The 26,745-nt window shown below is 48.6% G+C and overlaps 1 protein-coding gene and 1 long non-coding RNA gene across 2 annotated transcripts; one reads left to right on the plus strand and one right to left on the minus strand.

Annotated features, from left to right (window-relative positions):
• Positions 1-217: 217 nt before the first annotated feature.
• On the minus strand, positions 218-15,526 carry LOC123349519 (polymeric immunoglobulin receptor-like). Its single transcript, XM_044987671.1, has 7 exons — positions 15,520-15,526; positions 10,560-10,892; positions 8,928-9,251; positions 7,704-8,033; positions 3,020-3,331; positions 1,750-1,863; positions 218-1,326 (listed from the first exon to the last, which is right to left on the minus strand). Exons 1-7 carry the CDS (start codon positions 15,524-15,526, stop codon positions 1,304-1,306), a joined length of 1,443 nt encoding a protein of 480 aa, XP_044843606.1. The 3' UTR covers positions 218-1,303.
• An 8,232-nt stretch (positions 15,527-23,758) lies between these two features.
• Positions 23,759-24,913, plus strand: LOC123349352. The gene is made up of 3 exons (XR_006573495.1): positions 23,759-23,943; positions 24,509-24,579; positions 24,825-24,913. It is a non-coding gene; the product is annotated as an uncharacterized LOC123349352 (long non-coding RNA).
• Positions 24,914-26,745: the final 1,832 nt, after the last annotated feature.

A 26,745-nucleotide genomic window follows, 5' to 3' on the forward strand; every position in this document is an offset into this window, starting at 1 on the left:
GTGTTTCTTAATATCCAACCTAGACCTTCCCCACTACAACTTGAGACCATTGCTCCTTGTTCTGTGATCTGCCACCATTGAGAACAACCAAGCTCCATCCTCAAACACTGAAGTAGCAGAAATCTTTCTGGTTAGGATGCCGAAAGAATGGGATGGTGAATAATAGAAAAAAATTATAATGCTCCTATATACATCCATGCTGCAGCCTCATCTGGAATATCAATTTCAGTCTGGATCACCTGCTCTGAAAAAGAATATTGTGGGGTTCAGAGAACAGCGATGAGGGAGATCAAGGTCATTGAAAAATTGTACTAAGAAGAGAAATGGAGAAGACTGGGATTGTTTACCTGAGAAAGGTGATTTGAACAGGAGAGGACATGTAAAATACTAACTGGTCTAGAGAAGGTAGATTGGAAAGTTCTGTTCTCTCTGTCATGCAACAAAAGAACAAGGAGAGATTCAACTCAATTAGAATTTGGGAAATTCAAACTGATAAAAGGAAATACTATAACATAATGTGTGATTAAACAGTGGAACTCACTGCCACAAGAAATCAGTGCGAGCAAGAGCACAGAAAGATTCAAAAAAGGACTGTGTATTTATAGGGACATCAAGAATAGCCAGAGTTATCAGAATTGTATTAAAACACTTTGGAAGTGCATAGCCTTAGCCTCGGGTATAAGACAATCTAACTACTAGAGCAGCATGTGTAAAACAATTAACAAAACCAGTTATAAAAACATGGTCCTTATAGAGGCTTCAATCCTGCAAACGCTTAAGCGTGTGGTTAACTGTGCGCTGGTTGACTTCAGCAAGGGGGCCGTCTGAACCCACGGAACAGCAATTCCCAGCAGATGTTTCCATTTCCTCTTTGACTGACAAGCAGCTGAACCAATTATAGGGAAGAGTTTTTGGCTCGTCTTCTGAGCATCTTCACTTCAAGGGTTCCATGAACCTCTAAAGTGATTGCTAGGTAGCACAATGCGGAATCTTTAGGTGACAGAAATGTTCATCTCCTGTTTTCCTATGGCTCAGATGCCACTGAGACTGCCTAAGCCATCAGCGATCACCGGGTTCTGCTGCCTCAAAGAGGGGTGTCAGGGAGGAGTCTTTTTAATATGAACACCCGTGAACTCCCTTTCCAATTATCCAGCATCCCCTCCCCTCCCTTCCATTCAGATCAAGGTTTATTTGCAGGTGCAGAATCTAGCAGGCAGGATGCTCAACACGGTGTTGGGGGGAACGCCTGGGTACCAGGTGTCTGAGAGCTCCATCTCCAGGTGTACGCTGTAACAGCTGATCCTCATATTGTCCGACTGACAGCAGCTGTGGGGAAAAATCAGACTCAGTAAGTTAGAACCTAAAGAATACTCCTGCAGTACGTGCATCACACTTGTCCAAGTGCTGCACTAGCTCCGTGCATGCCAGCCAGAAATAAACAGGGCACGTTGGACAGACACAGCGATAGGAAATGATCATCGGTGCTGTGAAAGGAAGACCTGAGAGGTAAAGGCCTTCAGGAACCGAAACTCTGTGCTTCTAATTCTGAGATGCCCGGATTTAATGTTCGACACAAACTAGAACGGACAGGCCAAGAAAACAGTCCCAGCCGGGTCTGAAACAGCTTCTCAATTTCAACGCACTGGGACGGGGAAGTTGCCCAGAAGGAAAAGGCAGAAGGACCTCGTGTGTAACTCAAGCTCTGTGGCTGACTCTGCACAGTGACTGCATTGCAGACATTTCACTCACCCCTCTTTTCTGAGATCACGCACTCTGTAATAATAATCACAGCCAAGATTATAACAAGGGCCCCGAGAAGCATCCGGATGATGAAAAGAACGTGGGAGGCATTTCTCCTTTTATCTGAAATCAAGAAAAACCTGTCAGTGTGGGATGCAGGGATCGAGAGGGACAGATTTGCCTCTAAAGGAGGGACAGAGACTGATAGATAAATAAACGGACGGCAGAGACAGCTTAAAGATGAAAAACTGTTTCTCCCCCGCACCTTAATATTCCATCCCCTTCTGTGTCACAGGCAGTTTCCTTGGCCTCCCTTTTTGCCAGCAGGTTCCTCTTCCTATGCCAGCTGCTGGGACCTGTGGGGTCATCGGGCTGGGCTCAGCCCTCTGCCTAGGGGAACCTTCCCATGAGGCCAGCCAGCCCGCTGACTGCCGCAGGAGTAGGGAATCCCTAGCAGAGCAAGACACTAGAGACCTGGCCAGAGCCCTTACCGAGAGCAATGTTCCCCTAACTGACCCCATCTATGGGTTCCATCCTAGACTCACAAAAACTCTCCCAATTCCCCTCATCCCAAGGGGAAATGGCTTCATTAACCCTGCACCTGCCAATCCAAAAGGATAACTGTGACTCTATACCTAGGCGAGGGGGATGGATTTGTTACTGGGCAGGGACTGGCTCAGTAGGGGAGGAAGGAAACCAGAACCCCTATAAGGTTTATATTTCTTAACATAACAATAGAATAACAGGGGGATTCTGAATGTACAAATTGTCTAAAGCTCCTTGCCAGTGGTCGCCATTACAAAATCAGCATTTACCCCAGTCAGCACACAGCAGTGTTGAGATGCCGCACTACTTCCCGATGCTTGGAACTGGCACCAGATTTCAGCACTGACTAGAACCTTCACCTCCTCCACAAAACAATAATTCTGTTGACAACTGCTGCTGTTCCGTGGGCTCCTTCCCAGGTAGTCCCTTCCTCTTCACGCGTATCTCAGGGCTGAAGTTACTTACTCCTCTGGTCCCACCTTCACCACTCCTTTTGTGGGGCCTGGTACACACACTCACCCACCTTGTCTCTCTAATATCCAGGGACCCACACAGCTACAACAACACTCCATAATTTGCACACAACCTATTTCTGAGATAACACTGCGTCTCCCTGTCCTAGACTAGGAAGTAGCTGTGGGGTTTCAGTTACCATGTGGGAAGTGTGAGTCAGTGGCGACCACAGTGTATTATCCTGACAATGCAGATCAGAGAAGATAATGCTGCTGTTTACCATGGATCGTCACTCTCGTTCCATTCCCACGGCCATTTTTACCAAAGTCACATCTGTAGAACCCAGAATCACTCATGCTGGCTTTAGTCAAGTTCAGAGAAGCCAGGCCCGCTGAAAAATCTAGAATTGTCATGACTGAGCCTGTTCTGTTTTTCAGCTCCTGCTCGTGTCCATCAGTCCCGTTTTTATACCATTTAACAGAGTACTTGGCGCTGGGTTTCTCCAGGGCCCTGAATCTACATTCTATGGTCAGCTGTTTCCCTTCCTCTTCATTGACAAAGGCAGGGCTCTGAGTCACCAGCAGGTCAACAGCTGCAGAAAGAGAGAAACACAAGAGACTTCACCTTGCTGCAGAAATATGTCAATCAGCTGAAGTATTTAAAGAAGGTTGTTTTGTTCCCACCCCCCACCCCCCAGCATTTCAGGCCCCTTTGTAAAGCTTGGCCATTAAAATATCCCCTGTGGGTGTTAAGCAGTTAACTGATGCTCTCTGGTTTCTGTGTTTCCCAGAAACAATTCTGGCCATTGACTAAAAGCAGGAACATTACAGCTTCCTAAACATCATCTTCAAACATCTCTTCGTATGAAGCCTTTTGATACAGAGCCGTAGGCAGGACCCCACAGAAGATGAGGCAAAGTGCCATAGCAGGCTCTGTATGTGCTGTAGAATTCTACCAGCCATCTGCTGGGATGAGGCTTTTGATGATGTCTCTCCTTCATAGCACTGAACAGACCTGACCTAAACTGGTTCTAGTTGCTTACCCTGAACCTTTGGGAGGATTGGATCAGTTCAGACAAGAAACCTTCACACTTGATCTAAGGCCTGTTCTTCCCGAGAAGCCCTTCCCACTTTTCCTGCTACCCAACAAAATTCATCATTCAGTCTGACAGTCTCTGCTGGTCCCTTGGGATCAGCTGCTGACTTGGGGTTTCTCTGGAGTTAGAGGTGTGCAATGTGCCCCATGGCAAACTGATATGGCAAAGCCCGTCAGAGCATGAGAACATGGGCAGGGCAGGGAAAGGAGGGATGTGGAGGAAAGAGAGGGAAAAGACAGGTGTGTGTGTGAGGATCCAGATGGGAGGAGAGGTTTAGAAAGGGGGGGGGCTGTCACCAAACCCATCCCAAGAGATTAGCCAAGGGAGCTGAGTGGACTTGCAGAAAGGGAAGAAGGAAGAGGACTAAGGGTATGTTGACACGGCAAAGAAAAACCCGCAGCTGGCCCATGCCAGCCAACTCAGGCCCTCGGGGCTGTGGCTGGGGGCTGGTTTCATTGCTGTGTAGACTTCTCAGCTCAAGCTGTGGTCCAGGCTCTAGGGCCTGCAGGGTGGGAGGGCAGTGAGGGGGAACTATAAGCTGCAGAGACTGAAGGCAACCTCATAAAAGTTCAGATCAGTTTGGATAATACTCAGATGAGCATCCAGAGTGTGAAGGAATATGCCAAATCTTTCGAGCTTTGTCCATCACTCCTGAGCTCGCATCTCACGTGCTCTCAAAAGGAGAAAAACCTACCATAATGTTAATGGTGTTATCTATGGTTATGGGGACACTCAGAGAAATTTGTGGATTCCTGTGTTAGGCACTTAGATGTCAGTGAGAGGTAAACTCGAGCTCACTATAGTCACTGAGGAGCGTTAGAGCACAAGGGGGCGAATGGCAATGAGGAAATCAAAACTGGCTGACATTGGAAAGATGCTGGAGGACAGTTACTGAGCCTGGAGTGCGGGATGGGATTCGGGTCCTTGGATCTCTGAGGTTTGCGAACTCTGTCAGCTGCTCCAGTAGAACAGAGGAGACAAAGGAACTGCGCATTGAGAACCCAACTCCATTTCTCTTGTTTTAGAGTTACAGACAAATTGTCCTCAGACCGATGTGTCTGGAAACAAACTCAAATTCGTATGTACAAACAAATCATCTCGTTTCTGTTCATGCATTAAACCTGCCCCATGCTGGCATTTTGCCAGCTGTGACTCAGAACTATCACGGGTGAATACTGGCATGCTGGGCATCATAGCATTCACCAGGCACACCCTGATCTTGTGCTAGGTGCTGTACATACACGTAGAGAGCCAGTCCCTGCCCCAAGGAGTTTAAAGTCTAAATAGACAGGACAGAGAAGGTGGGAGAGGAAATATTATCTCCATTTTACAGATGGAGGCACAGGGAGACTAAATGACTTGCCTCAGGTCATACAGGCCGTCTGTGACAGTGAGAAATAAAACGAAAACCTAATTTGTAGTCTCCTGCTCTAACCACTATCATATACTGCCTTTCTGCACTGCCTCTGCTATACCCGTCTGCAACAGGATGCCTGCCCCATGGGCTGGAGAGCCTGGGCTGAGCCAACCCCGATTACAGGATAAGTCCCACCGGAGAGGAATCACCCACTTCCAGTACAAAAGAAGCAGGAAGCTGCTGAGAAGGGAGCAAGCCCGGGAAATTGTGACCATGTGTGTGGACACTGCAGCGAGTGAGACGGGTCCTGCAGGGTTCTGAGCCAGCAGGGGAGAAGCTGAAGGAGCTGGAGAAAGTAAGGAAATTTCTCTAGACAGGGTGGCCTGGGAGAGACCCTGGCCAAGCCCAGTGGGAAAGGCCTGTGGAGGGGGACAAACACCAGGTAGGAGGTGCTGGGAAGCAGGAAGACAGACCCTCGGGGAGGTAGGGCTGTGCCCAGCTGAAACTGGGATGAAGACTGGGTGAGTTTGTGTTCTGTTTTTGAAAGAGTCTGTGTTGTTTTGGATTATCAGGAGCGAGATGCTGCACTGGGGCCTGGAGGACCAAGATGCCCCTGGGGACTGGATTTACTGGACTGCAGGAGGTGATGGTTTGAACGACCTTTAAACTGAGTGAGTTGTTAAAGGGCCCTGAAGAGGGGGAAACGGGCAAGGTGCTGAAAAGTGGCCTCTGGCCACAAGTTGGTGCTTGAGAGCTGCTCATGTTACACTCCCCTGTTCTCAGTCGCAGGCTGTCAATTGCAAATCTGCCACTTGCACCAAAAATCATCAGAACAACACACGCAATATGCATCACCGCTCCGCTTTCCCAGCAGCACGTGCTCACCCTGTTGCCGGCAGGGAGAACGATGAGCTCAGACGCAGCAATCGGCATTAGAAACGTTGGGTCTATCGTGGGGTTTTCAAATGTGCTTTTCCTCTTTACTTGGCAGATGGGAATGACCCTGTAGAGCTGGAACCAGCTCGGTGGACGGCCGTCGGGAGTTACAGCAGAACCTCTCTGTACGTATTGCCGTGCCCGCATATTGCAGATCCCCCTAGGCACAGAATCCTAGAGCCACAGGGTTAGACGAGACCACAAGGGTCAGCTGGTCTCCCCCTGCCAAGATACAGGATTTGTTGTGTCTAAACCAGGGGGGCTCAAACTTCATTGCACTGTGACCCCCTTCTGACAACACAAATTACTACACGACCCCAGGAGGAGGGACTGAAGCCTGAGCCTGTCCGAGCCCCACTGGCCCAGGTGTCAGGGGAAGCCAAACCCAAGGGCTTCAGCCCCAGGCAGAGGGTCCATAACCTGAGCCCTGCTGCCCAGGGCTGAAGCCCTCAGGTTTTGGCCCCAGGCGGTGGGACTCGGGCTTCGGCTTTAGCCCCAGGCCCCAGCAGGTCTAAGCCAGCCCTGGCGACCCCATTAAAATGGGGTTGTGACCCACTTTGGGGTCCTGTCCCACAGTTTGAGAACTGCTAAACCATCCAAGACAGATGCTCTTCAGCCTCCTTTTGAAACCCTCCAGTGAAGGAGCTTCCACAACCCCTCCCCAGGTGTCTGTTCCATTCTCACAGTTCGGAAGTTTTTCCTGAGATTTAATCTAAATCCGCTGTGCTGCAGTTTGAACCCAGCCTCTTGTGCTGCCCTCTGGGGCAAGAGAGAGCCACTTTTCTCCATCTTCTTTATGGCAGCCTTTCAAGGATTTGAAGAGCACCATCGTGTCCCCCACCTTAATCTTCTCTTTTCCAAACTACACATACTCAGCCATTGCTCATATGGCTGCGTTCCATCCCTTCGATCATCTTTGTCGCTCACCTGTGGATCATCTCCAGCTTTTCTACGTACTTCCCATACAGGGATGTGTTCTATGATGGATGAACATGTTCTCACAGAATATGAAGCAACTCTTTAGCCATAACATCGGTTTAGCTCCAGGTGCAGATGGACATTGGGGGCTGCTTCTTATCCCATCCAGTGCAGTTGTGGTGTGGTGCTGAGTTAGGTTCATCACCCTCCTTAACGTTCTTATGACAGGCCAAGTCCTGCGAGGTTCTGAACACCCCTCTCCAGGGGCATTTGGGGGAAATTTTCAAAAGTGCCTATGTGACTTAGGAGCCTAAGTCCTGTTAGCAAAAGTGACTGATTTCAATGGCAGTTAGGTGCTGAGATGCTTTTGAAAATCCCAATTACAAATTTTGATGCCTAAACGCCTTTAGAAATCTGGCCCTGAGTGCCTAAGTCCCCTCTGAAAATTGGAGGCCCCTAAATCACTGAGGTACTGTGAACTATGTTACCTTCAGTTGCTCACAGGCTGGAGCCCATGTTTTATGGGTTCTATACTGTACACACTTGAGAATTCAGACCCGCTTTGGCCAGCAACAGTCATTCATTCTCTGTCCTTTAGGCTGCCAATCACTGTCTCTCGCACCATGAAGATCAGATAGGAAAATACTGGTAACTTACGAGTGATGGTCACTTGGGTTCCGGCTCCAGACGCAGACCAGTTCCTAGCTGTGCTCCCCACCTCACACACGTAGGTTCCTGTATCGGTTACATTCACGTTCTTCAGAGTGAACGAAGCAAAACCCTTTTCCAAATCCAGGGCTGCTGAGCCCCCGCCTCTTTCGCTCATCAGCTCCTTTTTCGTTGCTCCAGTTCCATTATGTTTATACCATTTCACATACAAGGTCCTGTGGTTTTTCAATTCCGTGAATCTACACTCCATGGTGAGAACTGACCCTTCTGATTCATGGATATTGGCTGGGGTCTGATTCACCATCAGCTTGGGAAGTTCTGCAGGAGAGAAACAGATGATTGCACCTTGATGCAGGAGAATTTCAGTGGCAATGGCTGGTGACTGAGATGTATTAAAAGAAATGTCTCCCCCTCCAGTATTTTGTGTTCTTTTCCCAGCCTGGCCATTTATAGACTCATAGACTTTAAGGTCAGAAGGGACCATTATGATCATCTAGTCTGACCTCCTGCACAACGCAGGCCACAGAACCTCACCCATCCACTTCTGTTATAAACCCCTAGCCTATGTCTGAGTTATTGAAGTCCCCAAATTGCGGTTTGAAGACCTCAAGCTGCAGAGAGTCCTCCAGCAAGTGACCCGTGCCCCATGCTGCAGAGGAAGGCGTTAAAGTGAAGAAGTTAAAGAGATGCTTTCAATTAGTTCTGTTCATAGCTTTATGATGCCTGGCAAGACCAGCAAGCCACCCCCAACCTCAAATGGTCAGTCTGGAGAAGTTGACTCCTTAAGTGAACCGAATCTGACATAAGAAGCAGCCCCAGGTTTTACCCATCCACAAATCAGACGTGAATTCATGTCTAACTACTCTGTTATCTCTCACAAATTCCAGATTCCAGGCATGCAGGCAAGCATTGAACGTACCAATGGGTTTGCGTGCAACATGGGCAAGCAAATGTTTAGAGACTAATTTGAGGTCATGTGAAACATTTGGCTGTAAAGAATCTAAAATGGAAACATTGTTCCCCTTTAATACCATCCTAAACGGCTCTATCTTGCAAGGAGTTTAGCGCTTCTGGGCAGGCGTGGAGCACCCTCAGCTCCCACTAAAGGTGGAACTGAAGACACTCAACACCTTCCAGGAGATATGTGTTCTTGTTCTCACTTGCTCGCCCCCATTTCCCCAAGAAGATCAGGTAGGAAATTCCAGCACTTACTCTCGATGGTCACTTGGGTTCCTGTTCCATTCCCAGAGAGGTTCCTTGCTGTGATCCCCACCTCACACACGTAGGTTCCTGTATTAGATGAATTCACATTCTTCAAAGTGAGAGAGGCAAACCCATTGTCCAAATGCAGGGTTGTGATCACTTCACTCTCCTTCACCAGCTCTTGCTTTAGTCCCTCGGTCCCATAGTTATACCATCGCAAATACATGGGGCTGTGGTTATTGACTGTCTTGAATGTACAATTCATGGTGAGTTCTGAGCCTTCCAAATCACTGACACTGGTTGGGGTTTGATTCACCATCAGGTCCGTAATTTCTGCAGAAAGACAAACACAGATGATGGCACCTTCATTGAGAAACAGTTCCATGTGCCACCAGACAAGGGCACATGTACAAAATGAATCTCTCCAGTCCTGCCATTTAGTTTCCCCTGCTTGTTAAGAGTTTAATCTGATGTTCTTTCATTTGGCCCCATATCGAGCTGTATTGTGAATGTCAAGACTTTTCTGCTCTGTTTAGTGAGCAGGTAACCCCAGAAGCTTCGGTTTAGACAAACCCCCTCCAGCAATGTGACTTCCTATCTGAACCCTGTGTTCGCCAGACACGCCTGCCAAATTCCTTACCTTCAAAACCTTCTTGAGACCTATTTCCCTCCACCAGCCTAACACAGGGCAAGAGAGAGGGTGGCCAATTCTTCATTACAGAAAAATGGGATTCACTGAAGGACGTGGAATGGGCAGTTCTGAGAAGTGATGCACTTCCGCTGGCAATGGCAGGGGAGTGAGGATCAGGTGCAACCATTGTTCTGTGCAGGACTGTGCTTACAGCGTAGCGAGAGAGTGTCAGCAAGTCTTTAGCACTGGTTTTACTGCTGGAAACTTCAGCAGATCCAGAGCTAGACGGCAGCTGAACAGGGGTTTTGAGGATCTCCATGGCACCCAGATGTTGGATTTAAGGGCCTAAAGCCCTGTGTGGATTTAGTCCTTTAATCTCTCTATGTCTCACTTCCCAATCTACTGTTAGGATGTCTGCCCGATCACCCCCCTTTTGTCTCTCTTGTCTGTTTAGAGTGTAAATTCTTTCCCATACGGGATATCATCAAACAACCGTAACTTTAGCGCCCTCATGGCCAAGATGGAGTCTGCTCTGCAGGCAGCTCTGGCCAAGAGACAGCACGCACAGGAACGCAGCAGGAGAAATCCCTTTCACCCCAGGGGCACCTGTTCCAAACCCCCCAGAGTGAACACACCCACCCACAGGAAAAGTACAATGGATATAACAAGGGAGAGATTTATTTACAGAGGGATGGGAGGAGAAATACAACAAGGGGAAATATAGGAGAGGGTAAAACAGGGTTGCATACGAGCCAAGGCCCCACGGGCCAGTGGTGAGTCTTGGGTGCTCCTGGTTGTCTTCTGCGCCAGTGAACTCTCCCCAGCAAACCCCTCCAGTGCCTCTTCTGCCGCTCTCTGCAAAGCCCCACAGAGCGACCCGACCCCCTCCCCACTGAACTAGCTACAGCCTCCCTCCTTGTTCCCAGTGCAGAGTCACAAGCCCCAGTACTCTCAGCCCCATGCAGCGCTGGGCAGCCGTGATCCTGGGTCCAGCTCCGGCCTGTATTTACCATCGATGGTCACTTGGGTTCCAGTCCCAGGAGATGTCCCATTTTTGCTCCCAACCCCACATACGTAGGTTCCAGAATCAGTGACGTCGGCTTTCTTCACAGTGAGGGAAAGAGACCTCTTTTCTCTATCTGTTGATAATATGATTCGATCTGTTCCATTGTTCACCTTGGCTGTTACATTGTTTCTGGTTTTATTCCATTCAGCAAACCACTTGAATGAATTATTGCTTGCGTAGAATGTACACTCGATGGTGAACTCTGACCCTTCCATTGCACGGATAGAAGGGGGTCTCTGATTCACCACAATGACAGCAGCAGTATTTTCTGCGGCTCCTGAAACACAAAGTTCAGCGTCACTATATGAAATTCTTGCAACAGGAGGAAGAATTAAATCAAACCAAATTGTTTGCAAATGATCCACTGCAGAATGTTTCCATTTCTCTACAAGGAAGCCAAGTGCATGAGCAGGAACTCCCTGCTGCAGGTCACGGTATGAAGTTCAGAGCGGTGAGTGGGGAGGGCTCAGACTGGGCAGTTTGCACAGGCCCTGCTGGCACTGTTAGCCGGCCTGCCCCACTGGCTCCAGCCTGCCGTACGGGCTCCATGGGGCCTCTCCCTAAGTGCCAGCCAGAGAGCACTGGGTGACTCCTAGGGGTCTAGAGAGGAGCCCAGATGCAGGGAATTGGGCCTGCAGGCCCCAAGGTGGAGTGTTTGCTCCAGGGAAGCAAATCTCAACAGCAATGGGCCAACCAAAGACTTGGGGATGGGGGTCAAAGAAGGGCGACAGAGATGGGAGACAGGAGACAAAAGGAAGATGGATGGGGAGAAGACTGAGGGAAAGAGAGAGCTGGGAGTGGAAAAGAGAGGATGGGAGAGAGAAAGTGACTGTGTGCAAAGCAGGGGAGAGGGATAGAAAGATGTAGGGCCCTAAGGAAGGGGAAGTAGAATAGACAAGAAAATGTGAGGAAAGTACGAGATGGAAGGAAAAGACAATGATCATCGTTGTTGTTATTTATACTTATTCCCATTGCACCTCCAGTCCTCAGCCACTAGTCCAGCCCCGTTGTGTCAGGCCCGGTACGTACTGTCAGAGCCAGTCCCTGCCCTGAGGAGCTCACTGGCTATGAGTGGGAGAAGAACAAGAGATGCTGTAGAGCGGGAGTTTCCTTATTCCCTAGGCACAGGGGCCCCACCAGTCTCTTCCCAGTAGGAGGGGCTGAGATGGGCCAGACAGAAAATTGGGGGGCTGAGCCCCCCATTGCCACAAGGCCCCACCCCTCTTTGTAGCCCCTCTCCATGGCCAAGTCGTAGGCCGGGACTGGGCAGTGAAGGTGTTGGCTGCTGACAGCCAGTAAGAGCTGCCCTGGCAGGGGAACCTGGCTCCAGGGCTGGCAGATCCCTCAGGGAGCAGCAACCACAGGGGTGGGGCCCAGGAGCCTGGGCTGGAGTGGGTCAGTCTGGGCTGCTGTGGGGAGCCCTGGATCTACCACCTGCCCTGGGTGCTGCGCCCTGGCATGTGGGGACAGGGATCGGGGCTGTTCTCGGGCACCCCAGTCCTCTGCCCAGGTGTATTTCTCCGCTGCTGGCAGAGCTGGGAGCCCTCCCAGCAGCCTCTGCTCTCTCCATTCTGCCTTCAGAGCTGGGCAGCTGGAGAGTGGCAGCTGCTACAACAGGGCTAAGGCAAACTTTGGGGTGGTTATAGCCTCTGCAAGCGCTGCCCCAGCCTGTGCACTAGACCACACTGCCTGCCCCCAATATTATTATTATTTATTATTAAGCAGTGCTGCGAACCAGCACAACACTCTACAGAAGAAATAGCAGGATGATGTATTTCTGTCTTACAGAGCTGATGAAATACCTTCTATTCCATCAGTAACTAGGCAGGATGTAAACTAGCAATGTTACAGGTAAACTTTTTTTATTCTGCAGGACTGGATAACTTGCACCCAAAAGCATATAAACGAATTGCCCAAGGAGCTTGCTGAACCATTTCGTTTTTAATAACTCTTGGCACAATGGAGATGTTCCAGGAACAGGAACAAAAGCTAATGTTGTGCCAGTATTTTAAAAGGGTAAACGGGTGACCTGGAAAACTATCAGCTGGTTAGTCTGACTTTAATCCCAGACAAACAAACCTGATATATTTTTTGATGATGAATTTGGTTGATGAAGGTAACTGTCGACATGATACACTTAGGGCTTGTACACACTACCACTTATATTGGTATAACTTATGTTGCTCGAGGTGACTAAGCCACCCCCTGGAGCGATGCAAGTTACACCGACTTAAGCACCGGTGTGGACAGCGCTATGTCAGGGGAAGAGCTTCTCGCACAGACACAGCTGCTGCCTCTCATGGAGGTGTATTTATTGTGCCAATGGGAGAGCGCTCTCACGTCGGCATAGAGCATCTTCACCACACACGCTACACTGGTGCAGCAACGTCTAGTGTAGACTAACCCTTAGACTTCTCTAAGGCCTCTGATATTCTGATTTTGTATGGTGCTGTTTCTTAATCAACATAGAATATAGACTTGTAGGACTGGAAAGGACCTAGTCCAGTCCCCTGCTCTCATGGCAGGGCTAAGTACATCTGTATTGAATGGTATAGAATCATCGAAGCGTAGGGCTGGAAGGGACTTCAATAGAATAGGTCACCTACTCCAGTGCTCTGCCCTCAAGGAAGGACTAAGTAATAACCAGACCAGCCCTGGCAGGTGCTTGTCCAACCTGCTCTTAAAAATCTCCAGTGATGGAGATTCCACAACCTCCCTAGGCAACTTATCCCAGTGCTTAACCACCCTGACAGTTAGGAACTTTTTCCTAATATCCAACCTAAACCGCCCTTGCTGCAATTTAAGCCCATTGCTTCTTGTTCTATCCTTAGAGGTTAAGGAGAACAATTTTTCTCCCTCCTCCTTGTAACAACCTTTTATGTACTTGAAAACTGTTATGTGTCCCCCCTCAGTCTTCTCTTGTCCAAACTAAACAAACCCAATATTTTCAATCTTCCCTCATAGGTCATGTTTTCTAGACCTTTCATCATTTTTTGTTGCTCTTCTCTGGACATTCTCCAATTTGTCCACATCTTTCCTGAAATGTGGCACCCAGAACTGGACACAATGCTCCAGTTGAGGCCTAATCAGCTCGGAGTAGAGCAGAAGAATGACTTCTCGTGTCTTGCTTACAACACTCCTGCTAATGCGTTCCGGAATATTTGCGCTTTTTTTTTTTTTGCAACAGTGTTACACTGTTGACTCACGTTTAGTCTGTAATCCACTATGACCCCCAGATCTCTTTCTGCAGTGCTCCTTCCTAGGCAGTCATTTCCCATTTTGTATGTGTGCAACTGATTGTTTCTTCCATATGTCCATGCTGAATTTCATCCTATTTCTCCAGTTTGTCCACATCAGTTTGAATTTTGATCCTGTTCTCCAAAGCACGTGCAACCCCTCCGAGCTTGGTTTCATCTGCAAACTGTATAAGTGTACTCTCTATGCCATTATTTAAATCATTGTTGAAAATATTGAACAGAACTGATCCCTGTGGGACCCCACTCGATATGGTCTTGCACCTTGACTATGAACCACTAATAATAACTACTCTCTGGGAATCTTGCATCCGACAAAGTGGGTATTCACCCACAAAAAATCATGCTCCAATACGTCTGTTAGTCTATCAGGTGCAACAGGACTCTTTGCTGCTTTTACAGATCCAGACTAACACGGCTACCCCTCTGATACTCTCTTGGAACGGTTTTCCAATCAGTTATGCACCCGCCTTCTAGTACCTTCATCTAGGTTGTATTTCCCTAGTTTGTTTATGAGAAGGTCATGTGAGACAATATCAAAAGCCTTACTAAGTCCAGATATACCACATCTACTGCTTCTCCCCTATTAACAAGTCTTGCTAACCTGTCAAAGAAAGCTATTAGGTTGGTTTGACATGATTTGTTCTTGGCAAATCCATGCTGACTGTTACTTATCACCTTATTATCTTCTAGGTATTTGCAAATTGATTGCTTAATTATTTGCTTCATTATCTTTCTGGGAACTGAAGTTAAGCTGACTGGCCTGTAATTCCATGAGTTGTCCTTATTTCCCTTTTTATAGATGGGCACTAGATTTGCCCTTTTCCAGACCTCTGGAATCCCTCCCCTCTTCCATGACTTTTTGAAGATAATTGCCAATGGCTCAGATACCTCCCCAGTCAGGTCCTTGAGTATTCTAGGATGTATTTCATGAGACCCTGGTGACTTGAAGACATCTAACTTATCTAAGTAATTTTTAACTTGTTCTTTCCCTATTTTAGTCTCAGATCCTTCCTCATTTTCACGGGCATTCACTTTGTGAGACGTCCAATCACTACTAACCTTTTTGGTGAAAACTGAAACAAAAAAGTCATTTAGCACTTCTGCCAATTCCACACTTTTTTTGTTACTGTTCCCTCCCACCCACCCCCAACCCCCGCCCCATTGAATAACAGGCCTACCCTGTCCTTGATCATCTTCTTGCTTCTAATGTGATTTAGCTCAAAGAAGTTCTGGGCTTGATGCAGGAATTACTAAGCGAGATTCTGTGTCCTGTGTTATGTAGAAGGTCAGTGTAGATGTTCATACTGATCCCTGCCAGGCCTTAAAATCTATGAAAGCCAGAAACACAGGCCATTATTCTGCTGCACCTTGTGCAGTCAATTATACTGTGCAAAATGTGTGTAAAATACAGCAATTCTGCTTTGTTTCCTTTGCACAGGTGCAAGTGATGACAGAAGATGCAGGCGGAGGAGGGAAGGGGCGGTCAGGTGCACAGTCTTAAAGAGAGACCATCCATTTTCACTAGCATGTTAGACTCAAGGTTCTTTTCTCCTTCCATTACCAGCCTCTGCTTCTACAGGGAATCAGATGTCAAGTCCACTAAGAGACTGTAAGTCATATCCAAAATATCTAGAGTTCAGAGTTTACCTGCCATCCCTATAGTGTCAAGAGATTCACTGCACAACTGTCCTACTGCTCTGCAGATTCAGCTGTGCAGTCTTCCCTCTGAACCAGAGATGCAGACTGTTTACTCAAAGAATCAAGATGGAGACAGTCCTGTCCCAACACCATTGTCTCCCCGACAAGCTGGTTAAGCTTATAGGGCTGTTTAAACTCCCAAACAATTTTTATTCCACCTGAAATCTCCTCAAAGCTCCCCAACATGGATTTTTTCAAAGCAAATTCTGTGGATTGATTTTCATTTGAAACATTTTGGCCACTAGGCACCAACACACTTTCCTCAGAAGAGAGACTGTTTATTATTAACAATGGCCCATTAAGAGTCCATGGAAACAATTCCTTTTTGCCCCTACTGGGCACAGCTACTGGCTTTTTACAGACTTCAAAGACTTGTTCTGTCTGCTCTACAAACAGAAAAGAACTGGAGAAACAGTCCCCTTTAACAGACAAAGGGCTTGGGATAGCCTTTCCTTTGTCCCAGCACACATGGCTGTTCAGGGACCATTGCTTGGAGATTGGGGTAGCTCCCTTCATAGGCAGGTCATTACCCTTAACATACACAGGAACATTTCCTTCACTGTCACAGTTCTCCACACTGGTAACAGGTAAGGTCCAGGGATACTCACATTCCACTAACCTGGCCTTCCCAGACTGTCCAGTTAGACAGAGTCCCAACTGGAACCTTTAGGCCCGACTGGGAGGCAAATTGATAATAGTCAGAGCAGGGACACCTACAGTTAAGGATGCCGAAAGGTTTCCATTCTAACCCTTGGCTTTTCAGTTGCTCAGAATTTTCCAAAATTTTTGCTTATTGAGCTATTGCTTATCTGTGCAAAGGGGAAATTTTGGGGAAAGATTAAGCCAAAACTAAGTTTTGATGATGAGAAATGTGAAGAAACACACTTTTCCCAGGATAAAACAAAAATTCAGTGCAATGTTTTCTTTAAAACCTCTGCAGCCAAAACACTTTGGGATAAACTGCCTCTGCAGCTGGTAGCTCCGGGGGTGATATAAAGGACCAGGGCTCCCAGCCACAGCTGGAGCCCCGGGGCCTTTAAATTTTGATTTAAAGGGCCTGGGTATTTAAAGGCCCCACCTCTTCCGGTTGAGGCCACACCCCCTGCTGAGGACTCTGGCGTACCGGTAAGTCCTTTAAGTTACTTTCACCCCTAGATCCAGACATTCCCAGTGCAGTCAGCAGGCCCCGGGAGGCACTTGCAGAGGAGAGACCTGGCCTGGACCATGCCTGTGCAGAGGAGTTCATCGGCCCCTGGCCTGGGTGGAGCAGGAGTAACTGATGGTGCCACAACACCACTCCCCTCCCAGGGCTTTCCCAGGGATACATCTGTGAATTCTCCCCTGGCAGGGTCAGCGGCAGGCCACCAGAGCTGCAGGAAGACTCACCCCAGCTAATGGCGGCAAAGCACAGGAGTCGGGCGCCATTCCAGCCACATCCCCAAGCCCTTGGACTGGAGCAGAGTCCTCCGGCGCTGCCCTGGGGTCAGAAAAACATGTCCATAAACCCCTCTGTGCTTCCCAGCAGGCAGCTCCAGGCATATTGGACACACTGAGCTGAACCAGACCCTGTTGGACACACCCGGCTGACACAGACACTATCTCTGATTAGTTCCTCAACCTGAGTCTATAGACTGGGGCTGTGAGAGGCAGCGCGTGGGTGTAAAATAAGTGCAGAACCCTCTGGCATCTTCCCAACAGGGGCTGAGCCCAGCCTTGCCCAGAGATCTGGGGGAACGGAGGGGGGTGCTCTGAACCGGTTACGCTAGGGTGGTGGTGTGGCAAGGGCTGCAGTGCTGGCTGCTCCTCTCAGCCGGGTCTCAGCTTCCCGGGGGTGGCTGGCTGGCTCCCATCTCCACTTTCCCAACCAGTCCTCATGCTGGGGTTGCTGCTCTTCTCTTCCCAGTGACCCCACAAAGCCCGGCTGTCCCAGCCACCTGGCTGGAATTGGGGGGCCCAGGGAGCCATTGGCAGCATTCAGTAAAGTCATTAGTGTAGGAGCTCTGGAGGGACGGCAGAAAGGAAGAGAAGGGAAAGCGGGGAAGAGCCCCCCCCCATGCAGTTTTTAACCTTTAGCTCTGCTTCCCAGGTCAGGCTCTGGAGCTGATGTGCAGGGGATATTCATGGGTGTGCTGGGGGAGAGAGAGCCTCCCAGCCCAGGGGACTGGGTGAAAGCCCAATTGCACAGCAGTGGGAGTGGGGGCTCTCCTTATCCGCTCAGGGCTGGGCTGGGTGGTGGGGTGTTCTCCCTGGGCAGCTCAGGGCTGGGTGTGGATGCATGAGGGGGCTCGCCTCACCTCAGGGCTGGACAGTGGTGGGGCTCCCCTGGCAACTCAGGGCTGGGCAGTGGGGGGGGGTGTTCCCCTGACAGCTCAGGGCTGGGCAGTGGGGGGGGCTCCCCTGACAGCTCAGGGCTGGGCAGTGGGGCTCTGCTGGTTGAAGCTGGGTGGTCTCATTTCAATTAATCTTGGTCAGTTGAGCACAGGACAGAACTCAACCCCCCTCACCACCTGGAGTTTCCTTCTGTGGGGGTCTGTGGGGCACTGTCAGGGCATCGTCCCTGTTGCCCATGCAGGGTCCTGCTCTGGGGGCCATTTGGGGTCTCTGTTCCTGGCACTGTCCCCTGTCCCCACACTCAGAGGTGTCTGGGGCGGAGGGTGGGGCTGTCGCTAAGGAGCCAGCTTGTAGCTCTCCCTTGTGAGCAGCAGCTCCTCTGCCTGCCTCACTCCCCCCTAAACACCGCCCAGGTGAAGCCAGCCACATCCCCGGGTAGAAGAAGGTGCTAGACCTACCATCTCCAGTGCGAGCTGCCAGCCTCCACTCTCCTCCCCTCTCGCTCAATCCGACCGTCCCTCTGCTTGGCTGTGACTTGCAGCACTTCCTTCTCAGCGTGCAGAACCTCACTGCATCCCTTCCCTGTTCCTCCCCCCACACCGAGTCACAGCTTGAGGGGTCATTGGGCCAGAGAGAGCATGACTGTGAAGCCTGGTGGGTAGGGACTGACCTGGGAGGTGGGAAATCCAGGGCCCAGTCCCCCTACTCCAATGATTTGGTATTGATCCAGCATACGACAGCTGAAACTGAGGGCTCCTCCATCAGACTATCCCTTAGCCCAGTGGTTAGGAAACCTGTCCTGGGAGGTGGGAGACCCCTGTGCAAATCCTTTCTCCCCCACAAGCAAATGGAGGAATTGAACCTGGTGCTTAAGTCTGGGGTTTAGCTGCCTGTGATTTTCTTGGGGTACCCAGGACTATGAGTCACCCTCTAGCCAGAGGGAGCCTTGCTGCTGTGGCTGGGGTCAGCTCCCTAACCCCCCAGCTCGTCAGCCACTCAAGCACTCTCCTAGGGTTAGGCCGGCCCTGTCTGCATCCCTGGTGCACCCCAGTCCCCTTGAAGCAATCCCCTGTGATATCCAGCCCCTGATGCTGCTACTCCCAGAAAGCCCAGAGCCTCTGACCGCAAAGGAGTAACATATCCCACTTTAGCAGTTTCACCTTAAGTCATTGCTCCTGTGAACCACACAGCACCTGTAGTGAAACAAGAGAAGGTTTATTTTAGAGAGGATACAGAGTCCACAAGAAACAAGCAGTTGAAACCAGTGGTTACAATACAAAACAAAATCATAAAATGCAGACTAGGGCCACACTTATCAATAGTTCCCTTTCCTAGCTGGCAAAATAACCACCCCCCGCACCCTGCAAGTTCAGTCTGTTGCAGAATTCGCTAGTGTCGCAGGAACCAGGCTCCAAACGTTCATAAAACACCCCCATTGAGCAAGATGTTTCCTCAGTGAATGGATTCAGGGGGCCTCTCCCCTTCAGTGTTACACTGAAAACGTCTTTTGTTTCTATTCCCAGGCAGGATGATCCCTTGTCTGTTGCAAGATTCCCTTTTTTTACTGCCAACTGGTTTCGCTGGTCTGTAGTTGTCTCAGAGCTGGGAAGGGGGACGTGGGGTAAACCCTCTGCAGCATCGGAGCCAGGAAGGGGGACGCGGGGTAAACGCTCTGCGGCATTGGAGCCAGGAAGGGGGGGTGCGGGGTGAATGCTCTGCGGCGTCGGAGCCGGGATTGGGGGCACGGGATAAAGGCTCTGCGACGTCGGGGCCGGAAAGGGGGATGCGGGGTGAAGGCTCTGCAGCGTCAGAGCTGGGAGCAGAGCACTGGGGAACAGACTCTGCCGGCGTGTAGAGCTCTGGATATGTTTGCTTGGAACTAACCCCAATAAACATCACGTTGCCAGCTCTTCTGCTTTCTGGTCTTCTGCTTCCTGTCTGCCTGATAAGAACCTGGGGAGAGGGGGAAGGGGGAGCCCTCCAACAGCCTCTTCCTCTCCCTGTGCTTCAGTTGCTGAATCTGTGAAATGGGAATAAGGACACTGAGCTCCTTTGCACAGCACCTGGAGATCTTCTGATGGAAAACACTGTATAGGAACCAGGTGTTATTACTCTAGGAGACTGGAGCCTAGTCAGATGCTGACTTAACAGAGCTCTCTCCCAGAATGGGGTCAAGTACCAGAGGGGGAGCCGTGTTAGTCTGGATCTGTAAAAGCAGCAAAGAGTCCTGTGGCACCTTATAGACTAACAGACATATTGGAGCATGAGCTTTCGTGGGTGAATCCCCACTTGGTCAGACGCACGTCTTACTCTCCCAGAATGGAACGCACCGTCTGGTATTGGGCTAATTACAGGGTGTTCATTTTAAGGATGGATTGGATAACTATTGGCTTGTACTTGTGAGGAATGGGATACGTGGGTGTCCTTTTCTCCTCCTTCCCACAGCCATTAGAATGAAGGGTTCATGGTAGGACAGTGAATACATTCCCCCCAGTTTTCCAATTTCCTCTCTTCTCTCTCATTAAACCTTCACAAGTAGGTCCCATTGTCTCTGTCTCATCTAGGATTGCTCTGTGCTCTGTTGGAGTCTTTTGTTCTGTCCTGCTTCCAGGTGAAATAGTCCTGGCGGGATGTTTTTTCCCCAGGAATTACTCTGCCCACTTCCAACCAAAAGGAAAATAAGAACACCCTTAGCTACACACAGTTCTGATTCCAAAGAATTGCCTTTGGCTCCAGAAGGATGAATACCAGACAGAAGGAGGAACCTGCAGTGCAGACCAGTAAAATCTATGAGCCACTTGGCCAATGTAAATCAAACCTAGATTTGTGTACCAGACTCTAACCATCTTCCATTTGCAAAATGTTTGGGGTAGAATTGTACCTTTTAGTGGAGTAAATATACACCAACGGGGCTGGCCTGAGAGGCTGTGTTAATGCCCAGTAATTTGATGGCATCAAATGCACATGGAGTGTGGGATTCTATACATTAAAATAAGCATCAACCAGACCTGATTTCTCTCTGTTCTGTCCCTAACAATTGTTGCTGAAGAAGAAGGTAGAGGTCACAGCTTTGCCTTCCAAGTTCCACCTCCACACAGAAAGCTGCTTCGCACCCTCACTCTGACCTCCCTTTGCAATAACTGACGGCCTCTGTCACCGCAGCACGAGGGACGGCCCTGTCCCATGGAGCACACAGGAGCATTAGCCACAGCACCTGTCCAGTCACAGTGCTAGGAACTGAACCCACAGCTCCTGGGACCTAGGGCTGAACCCAAAGACAGCCTTCCTGCTGCTCTGTGCAGCATCCCTACAGGGGCCAGACCATCTCTGCCTCCACAGTCATCCCAGGAAACCTGCCTTGCATGCTGCAGGGCCCTTCTCTCCATCTAGCCAGCAGGGGCGCAATTTCCGGTTTTGGTAGGTGAGGGCAACTTGAATTGTGATTCCAGGGGCTACTTAGGCACTCTAATTCCTATATAAAAGAAAGGAAATGAAATAAATATTAGACCCACTCAGCTCTAATACTAACGTGTTATGACATCTTGTGGCAAGTCACTTAAGGGAGACAGGTTAGGGTTAAAATTTTAATGTTTGTTCTTACTTTGTTACTAACGCTGTGGAGCAAGCGACCCAGTCAGGACTCCTGGGCTCTATCTCAGCTCTGGGAGGGGAGTGGGTCTAGTAGGTTACAAGTGGGGGCATCTACATCTGGGTTCTGTATAAGAACTGCCAGACTGGGTCAGACCAAGGGTCCATCTAGCCCAGTGTCCTGTCCTCCGACAGTGGCCAGTGTCAGGTGCCTCAGAGGGAATGAACAGAACAGGGAATCATCAAGTGATCCATCTCCTGTCGCCCACTCCCAGCTTCTGGCAAACAGAGGCTAGGGCCATGAAGAACATGGGGTGGCATCCTTCCCACTCTGGCTAATAACCATTGATGGACCTGTCCTCCAGGAACTTATCTAGTTCCTTTTTGAACCTTGTTATATTTTTGGCCTTCATAACATCCTCTGGTAAGGAATTCCACAGGTTGACTATGAAGCAATACTTTGTTTTAAATCTGCTGCCTTTTAATTTCATTGGGTGGCCCCTAGTTCCTATGTTATCTGAAGAAATAAATAACATTTCCTTATTCAATGTTCATGATTTTCAACCCCCCTAGTTGTCCCTTTTCCAAGCTGAAAAGTCCCAGTCTTTTTAATCTCTCCTCATGGGGAAGGTGTTCCATAACCCTAATCATTTCTGTTGCCCTTTCCAAATCTAATATGTCTTTTTTGAGCTGGCGTGACCAAATGCACACAGTATTCAAGATGTGGGCAGACCATGGAGATTGAGGCAATATGATATTTTCTGTCTTATTATCTATCCCTTTCTTAATAATTCCCAATATCTTGTTAGCTTTTTTGACTGCTGCTGCACATTGAGTGGATGTTTTGAGAGAACTATCCACAATGACTCCACGATCTCTTTCTTGAGTGGTAACAGCTAATTTAGACACCATCGTTTTGTATTTAGAGTTGGGATTATGTTTTCCAATGTGCATTTGCATTTGTCAACATTGAATTTCATCTGCCATTGTGTAGCCCAGTCACCCAGTTTTGTGAGATCCCTTTGTAACTCTTTGAAGTCACCTTTGGACTTAACTATCTTGAGTAGTTTTGTATTGCCTGCAAATGTTACCCCCATTTCCAGATCATTTATCCTATCTTATCTTATTGTTATCTTATCTTATATCCTATATATTCCTATATCTTATCTTATATATCCTATATATTCCTATATCTGTTTGTTTCCTATCCTATTCCTACTGTTTGTTTCCTATCTTTTACCTGGAGTAGCCACCATGTTTGTGTTCCGAACACTCTCAGATATGTCAAAGGCGTGTGACTGAGTGCCGAGGCATATGTCGTCCGCATAGACAAACTTGCGAGATCCAGCAATGGTAGGTCATTCGAATATAAGTTGAACAGTGTTGGAGATAAAACTGATCCTTGCGGGAGGCTGATGTTTGTACATTTCAAAAGGAAATGGTGTGACTGGCCATAGCTGAGAGCTCTCTCCTTGCAAGGGATTACTATGCAACTGATCGTATTTTTATTTTCTCCTGATTTGACCATTGCAGTGTATTGTTTATCTGAAGCTCACAAAGAGATTTGACCCAGTCAAGAAAAAAATGAATGGAACAGATCATATCCACCGAGAGGCGATGGATGCACCTTCTCCTGGCACAGGAGTGGAAATCAGTGAATCTGTTTCTACCTTCAGGTGAAAGAAAGGCAGTGCTTACTGTGATGAAGTGGGGGATTTTCTTGTGGTTTTTTTGGTTTTCCAATGGTTTGCATGCAGAGGGAGTGTCCCTGGGTGTGACTGGTTTAATGATGTCAGGAGAGAGGGAGTTTGTTACCTCTCAAGGGAGGAAGATTCCAAGACATGGCTGAACTTAAGAATGCAGTAAGGCAGGAAATGATAGCAGTGCAGATGCAAAAAAAGCATCTTATGACTCCAGTTTGGGAAAAAGCTGGTTGCACCTCTGAAAATCACAGCCAGGCAATGGAAAATCACTGACAAGGAGGTGAGCAGAGAAGAGCCTCTGGAAGCCAAATGAAGCACATTTTGACTGATGGCTCTGCATAGCTAGAAAAACAAATAAAAATTCTCTGAAACATTGATGTTTGCAGGTGATCATCACTGAAGATGTGAGGAGACCAGGTGACCACCCTTGCCAGGAGGAAATGAGTGAAAGCGACTGTCCTGGGGAAGAGGTAAGAAAATGCCCAGGCTCAGAGCACCCACGTGGACGTTAATGGACCTTATTAACTTGCAGGTAGAAGAACTGCTGCTGCTTCACTGGCTCAAGGGAAGAATGTGAGAAGCAGGTGCAGACTTTGCTAATGCAATGTGCCTGGCCACCTGCTGAATCCAAAATGGGGACAAAAGAGCATTCTGTAGCTATAGTCCTGGGAATGGAGAGCAGCCCCCTGAGACAGTGCAGCCAGTTGCACTTTCCAGCTGTAAACATCCCTGCAGATCATGGGCCAAGGAGGTGAGTTTCAAGTTTCTCTTCTTACCAAATGAATCTTGTGCCAAAGCAGCAGTTGCAAACCCAGTCAGGAATAAATACCAAGTATTGATCATTCCAGCAGCAGATCGTACCTCTCCTGATAGGAGAGCAGAGGCTGTGGTGCTCTAGAAGGAGTTAATGAAGCTGATCTGTCCATTTCTGTACCAGTCAAGTGGAAACGAATGGATCCTCTCCTACCTTCCAATGGGAGAGGCCAGGGGCAGCTCTACGGATTTTGCCGCCCCAAGCACGGCAGGCAGGCTGCCTCCGGTGGTTTGCCTGTGGAGGGTCCGAAGCCGCGGGACCAGCGGACCCTCCGCAGGGAAGCCGCTTCGCGGCGCCAGCAGAGCGGCCCCCACAGCTTGCCCCACCCCAAGCATACGCTTGTCCTGCTGGGGCCTGGAGAGAGGTGCATCTGAACACTGAGGATATAAAAAAACTTGAGGAAGCTCCTAGAAGAGCTGTGACGGTTCTTACTGAAAGGAAAAAAGTGAAATTAAGCACTGCTGCCAAGAGGTAAAGAACTCACCTTCTCTTGACTTTCAAGGTTAAGTTCCTGGATCTGGTTATTCTTGCATGCCAGGAGAGGAATACTGTACGAGCAACCTGACTGGCCAGGTGAGTGACCCGTTATGAAGTGAAGAAAGTATTTTTCCTTGTAGATAAGGAATAGTTCAGGAACCTATGAAATCTGTTTGGAAGATTGCAGGTGATTGTATCTCTGGTCAACTCCCCGCAGCCTGAGTGAATATTTCTATATTGGTTATTTGCCAAGGGAATAAGGTTGGGGAAAGCACCATAAAAATGTAGGACACCCCAAGATTGATTATAAGTAATGCTGTGTCAAAAACTGATTGTTACAGCTGATGACACATCCCAAGATACGTGAAGAGTTGAGGACCTAGCAGACAACAGGGATTCCTCTTTATTAGTAGGTAAGGAATATACAGTACCTGTTTATAGCATCCCAGTGCAAATCAAAGACTTTGTTTTTTCTTTCGGAGCCTATGTTATATGTCAAGAGGGGAATGCTGCCAACTAATTGAGAACAAAGCAATGTATGCAGCCAGGGCTGCTGAGATGTAAGAGAAGCATCCTGTGAGTCTATTCATGGAAAAGGAGAGTAGCCACTTATCCCCAGGAAGTGTTAAACAATGCAGCTGGTTGCATCTCTACAAACACAGCCACACTCAGACCGTTCCCGGCACGGAGGTGAGCATCTAAGGTTCCATTTTGCCACCTAAATTAAATGAAAAATGATCATTTCAGTGAAGAGCCCTCCAGACACCAAACAAATCTGTCAGATATTGATCGTTACAGCACATCGCACTTCTCCAGATGTCAGGAGAGCAGGGGGCTGTGCTTTTCAAGAAGCAGTTATGGACACTGATCATCCCCTTTCGTGAGGTGAGAAATACACATTCTCACAGAGTTCAAGTGACAATAATGGGTCTGGTCAGTCTTTCAGGTGGAAGAAATGCAGCTGAGCTGATCTTCCCAGACAGGAAGGCTTGAGAGACACAAAGGAGCTGGTTGTGAATAGAGAGAGAGGAACTGGAAGGAGAAGTTAGTGCAGGGGACGAGGAAAGCAGTGTAAGAGGTTGTGTCTGTCCGGACTGATCAGTGGAGCTGGTTGTGACTGTCACAGGTCAGCACTATCTGGTTGTGTCTGTGTGTTAATGAAGGGGCTGATTGATACCTGTCTATGGAGGAAGAGCCTGCTGGACCCACCAAGGATAAAGCAGTGCAGCTGGTCAGAGCAGCCAGTAGGGAAACGATGCTGCTGCTGGCAGAACTGGTGAAGAAATAGCATTCACCTTGACAGGGCCATTGGGGGATTCAAATTCGGATCTGTTCACCTGCTGGGGAAGGAGAGCAGCTGGTTCTGTGTGCCAGGATGGAAGCAAGGAAGTGAGTTGTACCTTCTCAGAGGAAAGCACTGGAGACTGGCAAATAGTGGGACACAGACTGTACCTCAGGGTGTTGTTGCCGGCTCAAAGAGCCCGAGGCGGAGCAACAGCAGGGTTCGTTGCCCGGTGTGCGTCGCACTAATTATCACACCAGGGTGGAGAAGCAAAACCAGGTTTATTTGAGCCCAAATAGGTGCCAGGGAGAAAAAGCATTCTCAAATCCTGCACACCGATACAAGCGGTTTTCCTTTCTTTATACAGAACTTCAGCTAAACATTCCCATTACCCCCACACTCCTCCTCCCCCCCACACCTTTCATTCCCATGCAGCAAATACACTTTGCAATAGCAATCACATGAAGCAGTTAAGTCATACTTGGCAAAAAACCACCTTAGCTCGTTAGCAACTTTTCTGTGATCAGTTATCTGTACTTTCCCACCGTGGGGGCTACGTTCTCATGCATATAACTTTAATTACAGCACCTGCTTTCCGCCTATCTTATTTAATATTGGCTACATCTAGTATCAAGCAACCTTGCCACTGCCAGTAATTAGCACATAACACAAAAGGTTACAAAAGTTTAGTAAGGCTAACAAAAGCACTTTACATAAAGGTACTTTGGGTCACATAGGCCCAAAGTCACAACTTTGGTTTACTCAGGCCTAGTGGCACCAACAATTCCCCCCTTTGAGAATACTCAACAAACTTTTGGCGAGTTTTCTCAAACTTTAAAAACAAAAAAACAATGAAGCTTTACAGATATATGTACAACTGCTCTTTTGAGCTTAGTTACCCCCAACCCAGGAATGAATGCATGGACAAAAGAGTGGAATGTTCATTTAACAACTAAGGGATTGGGGCACTGACTATAAAT

Source organism: Mauremys mutica, chromosome 14, assembly GCF_020497125.1.
Source record: "Mauremys mutica isolate MM-2020 ecotype Southern chromosome 14, ASM2049712v1, whole genome shotgun sequence".
NCBI lineage: Eukaryota > Metazoa > Chordata > Testudines > Geoemydidae > Mauremys > Mauremys mutica.

Coding starts and splice junctions, on each gene's coding strand:
- LOC123349519 (XM_044987671.1), bottom strand. Junction 9,252..10,559: donor AACCCAAGTGACCATCGATG/GTAAATACAGGC, acceptor GTCTTTCTGCAG/AAATTACGGACCTGATGGTG. Junction 3,332..7,703: donor AACCCAAGTGACCATCACTC/GTAAGTTACCAG, acceptor CTCTTTCTGCAG/CTGTTGACCTGCTGGTGACT.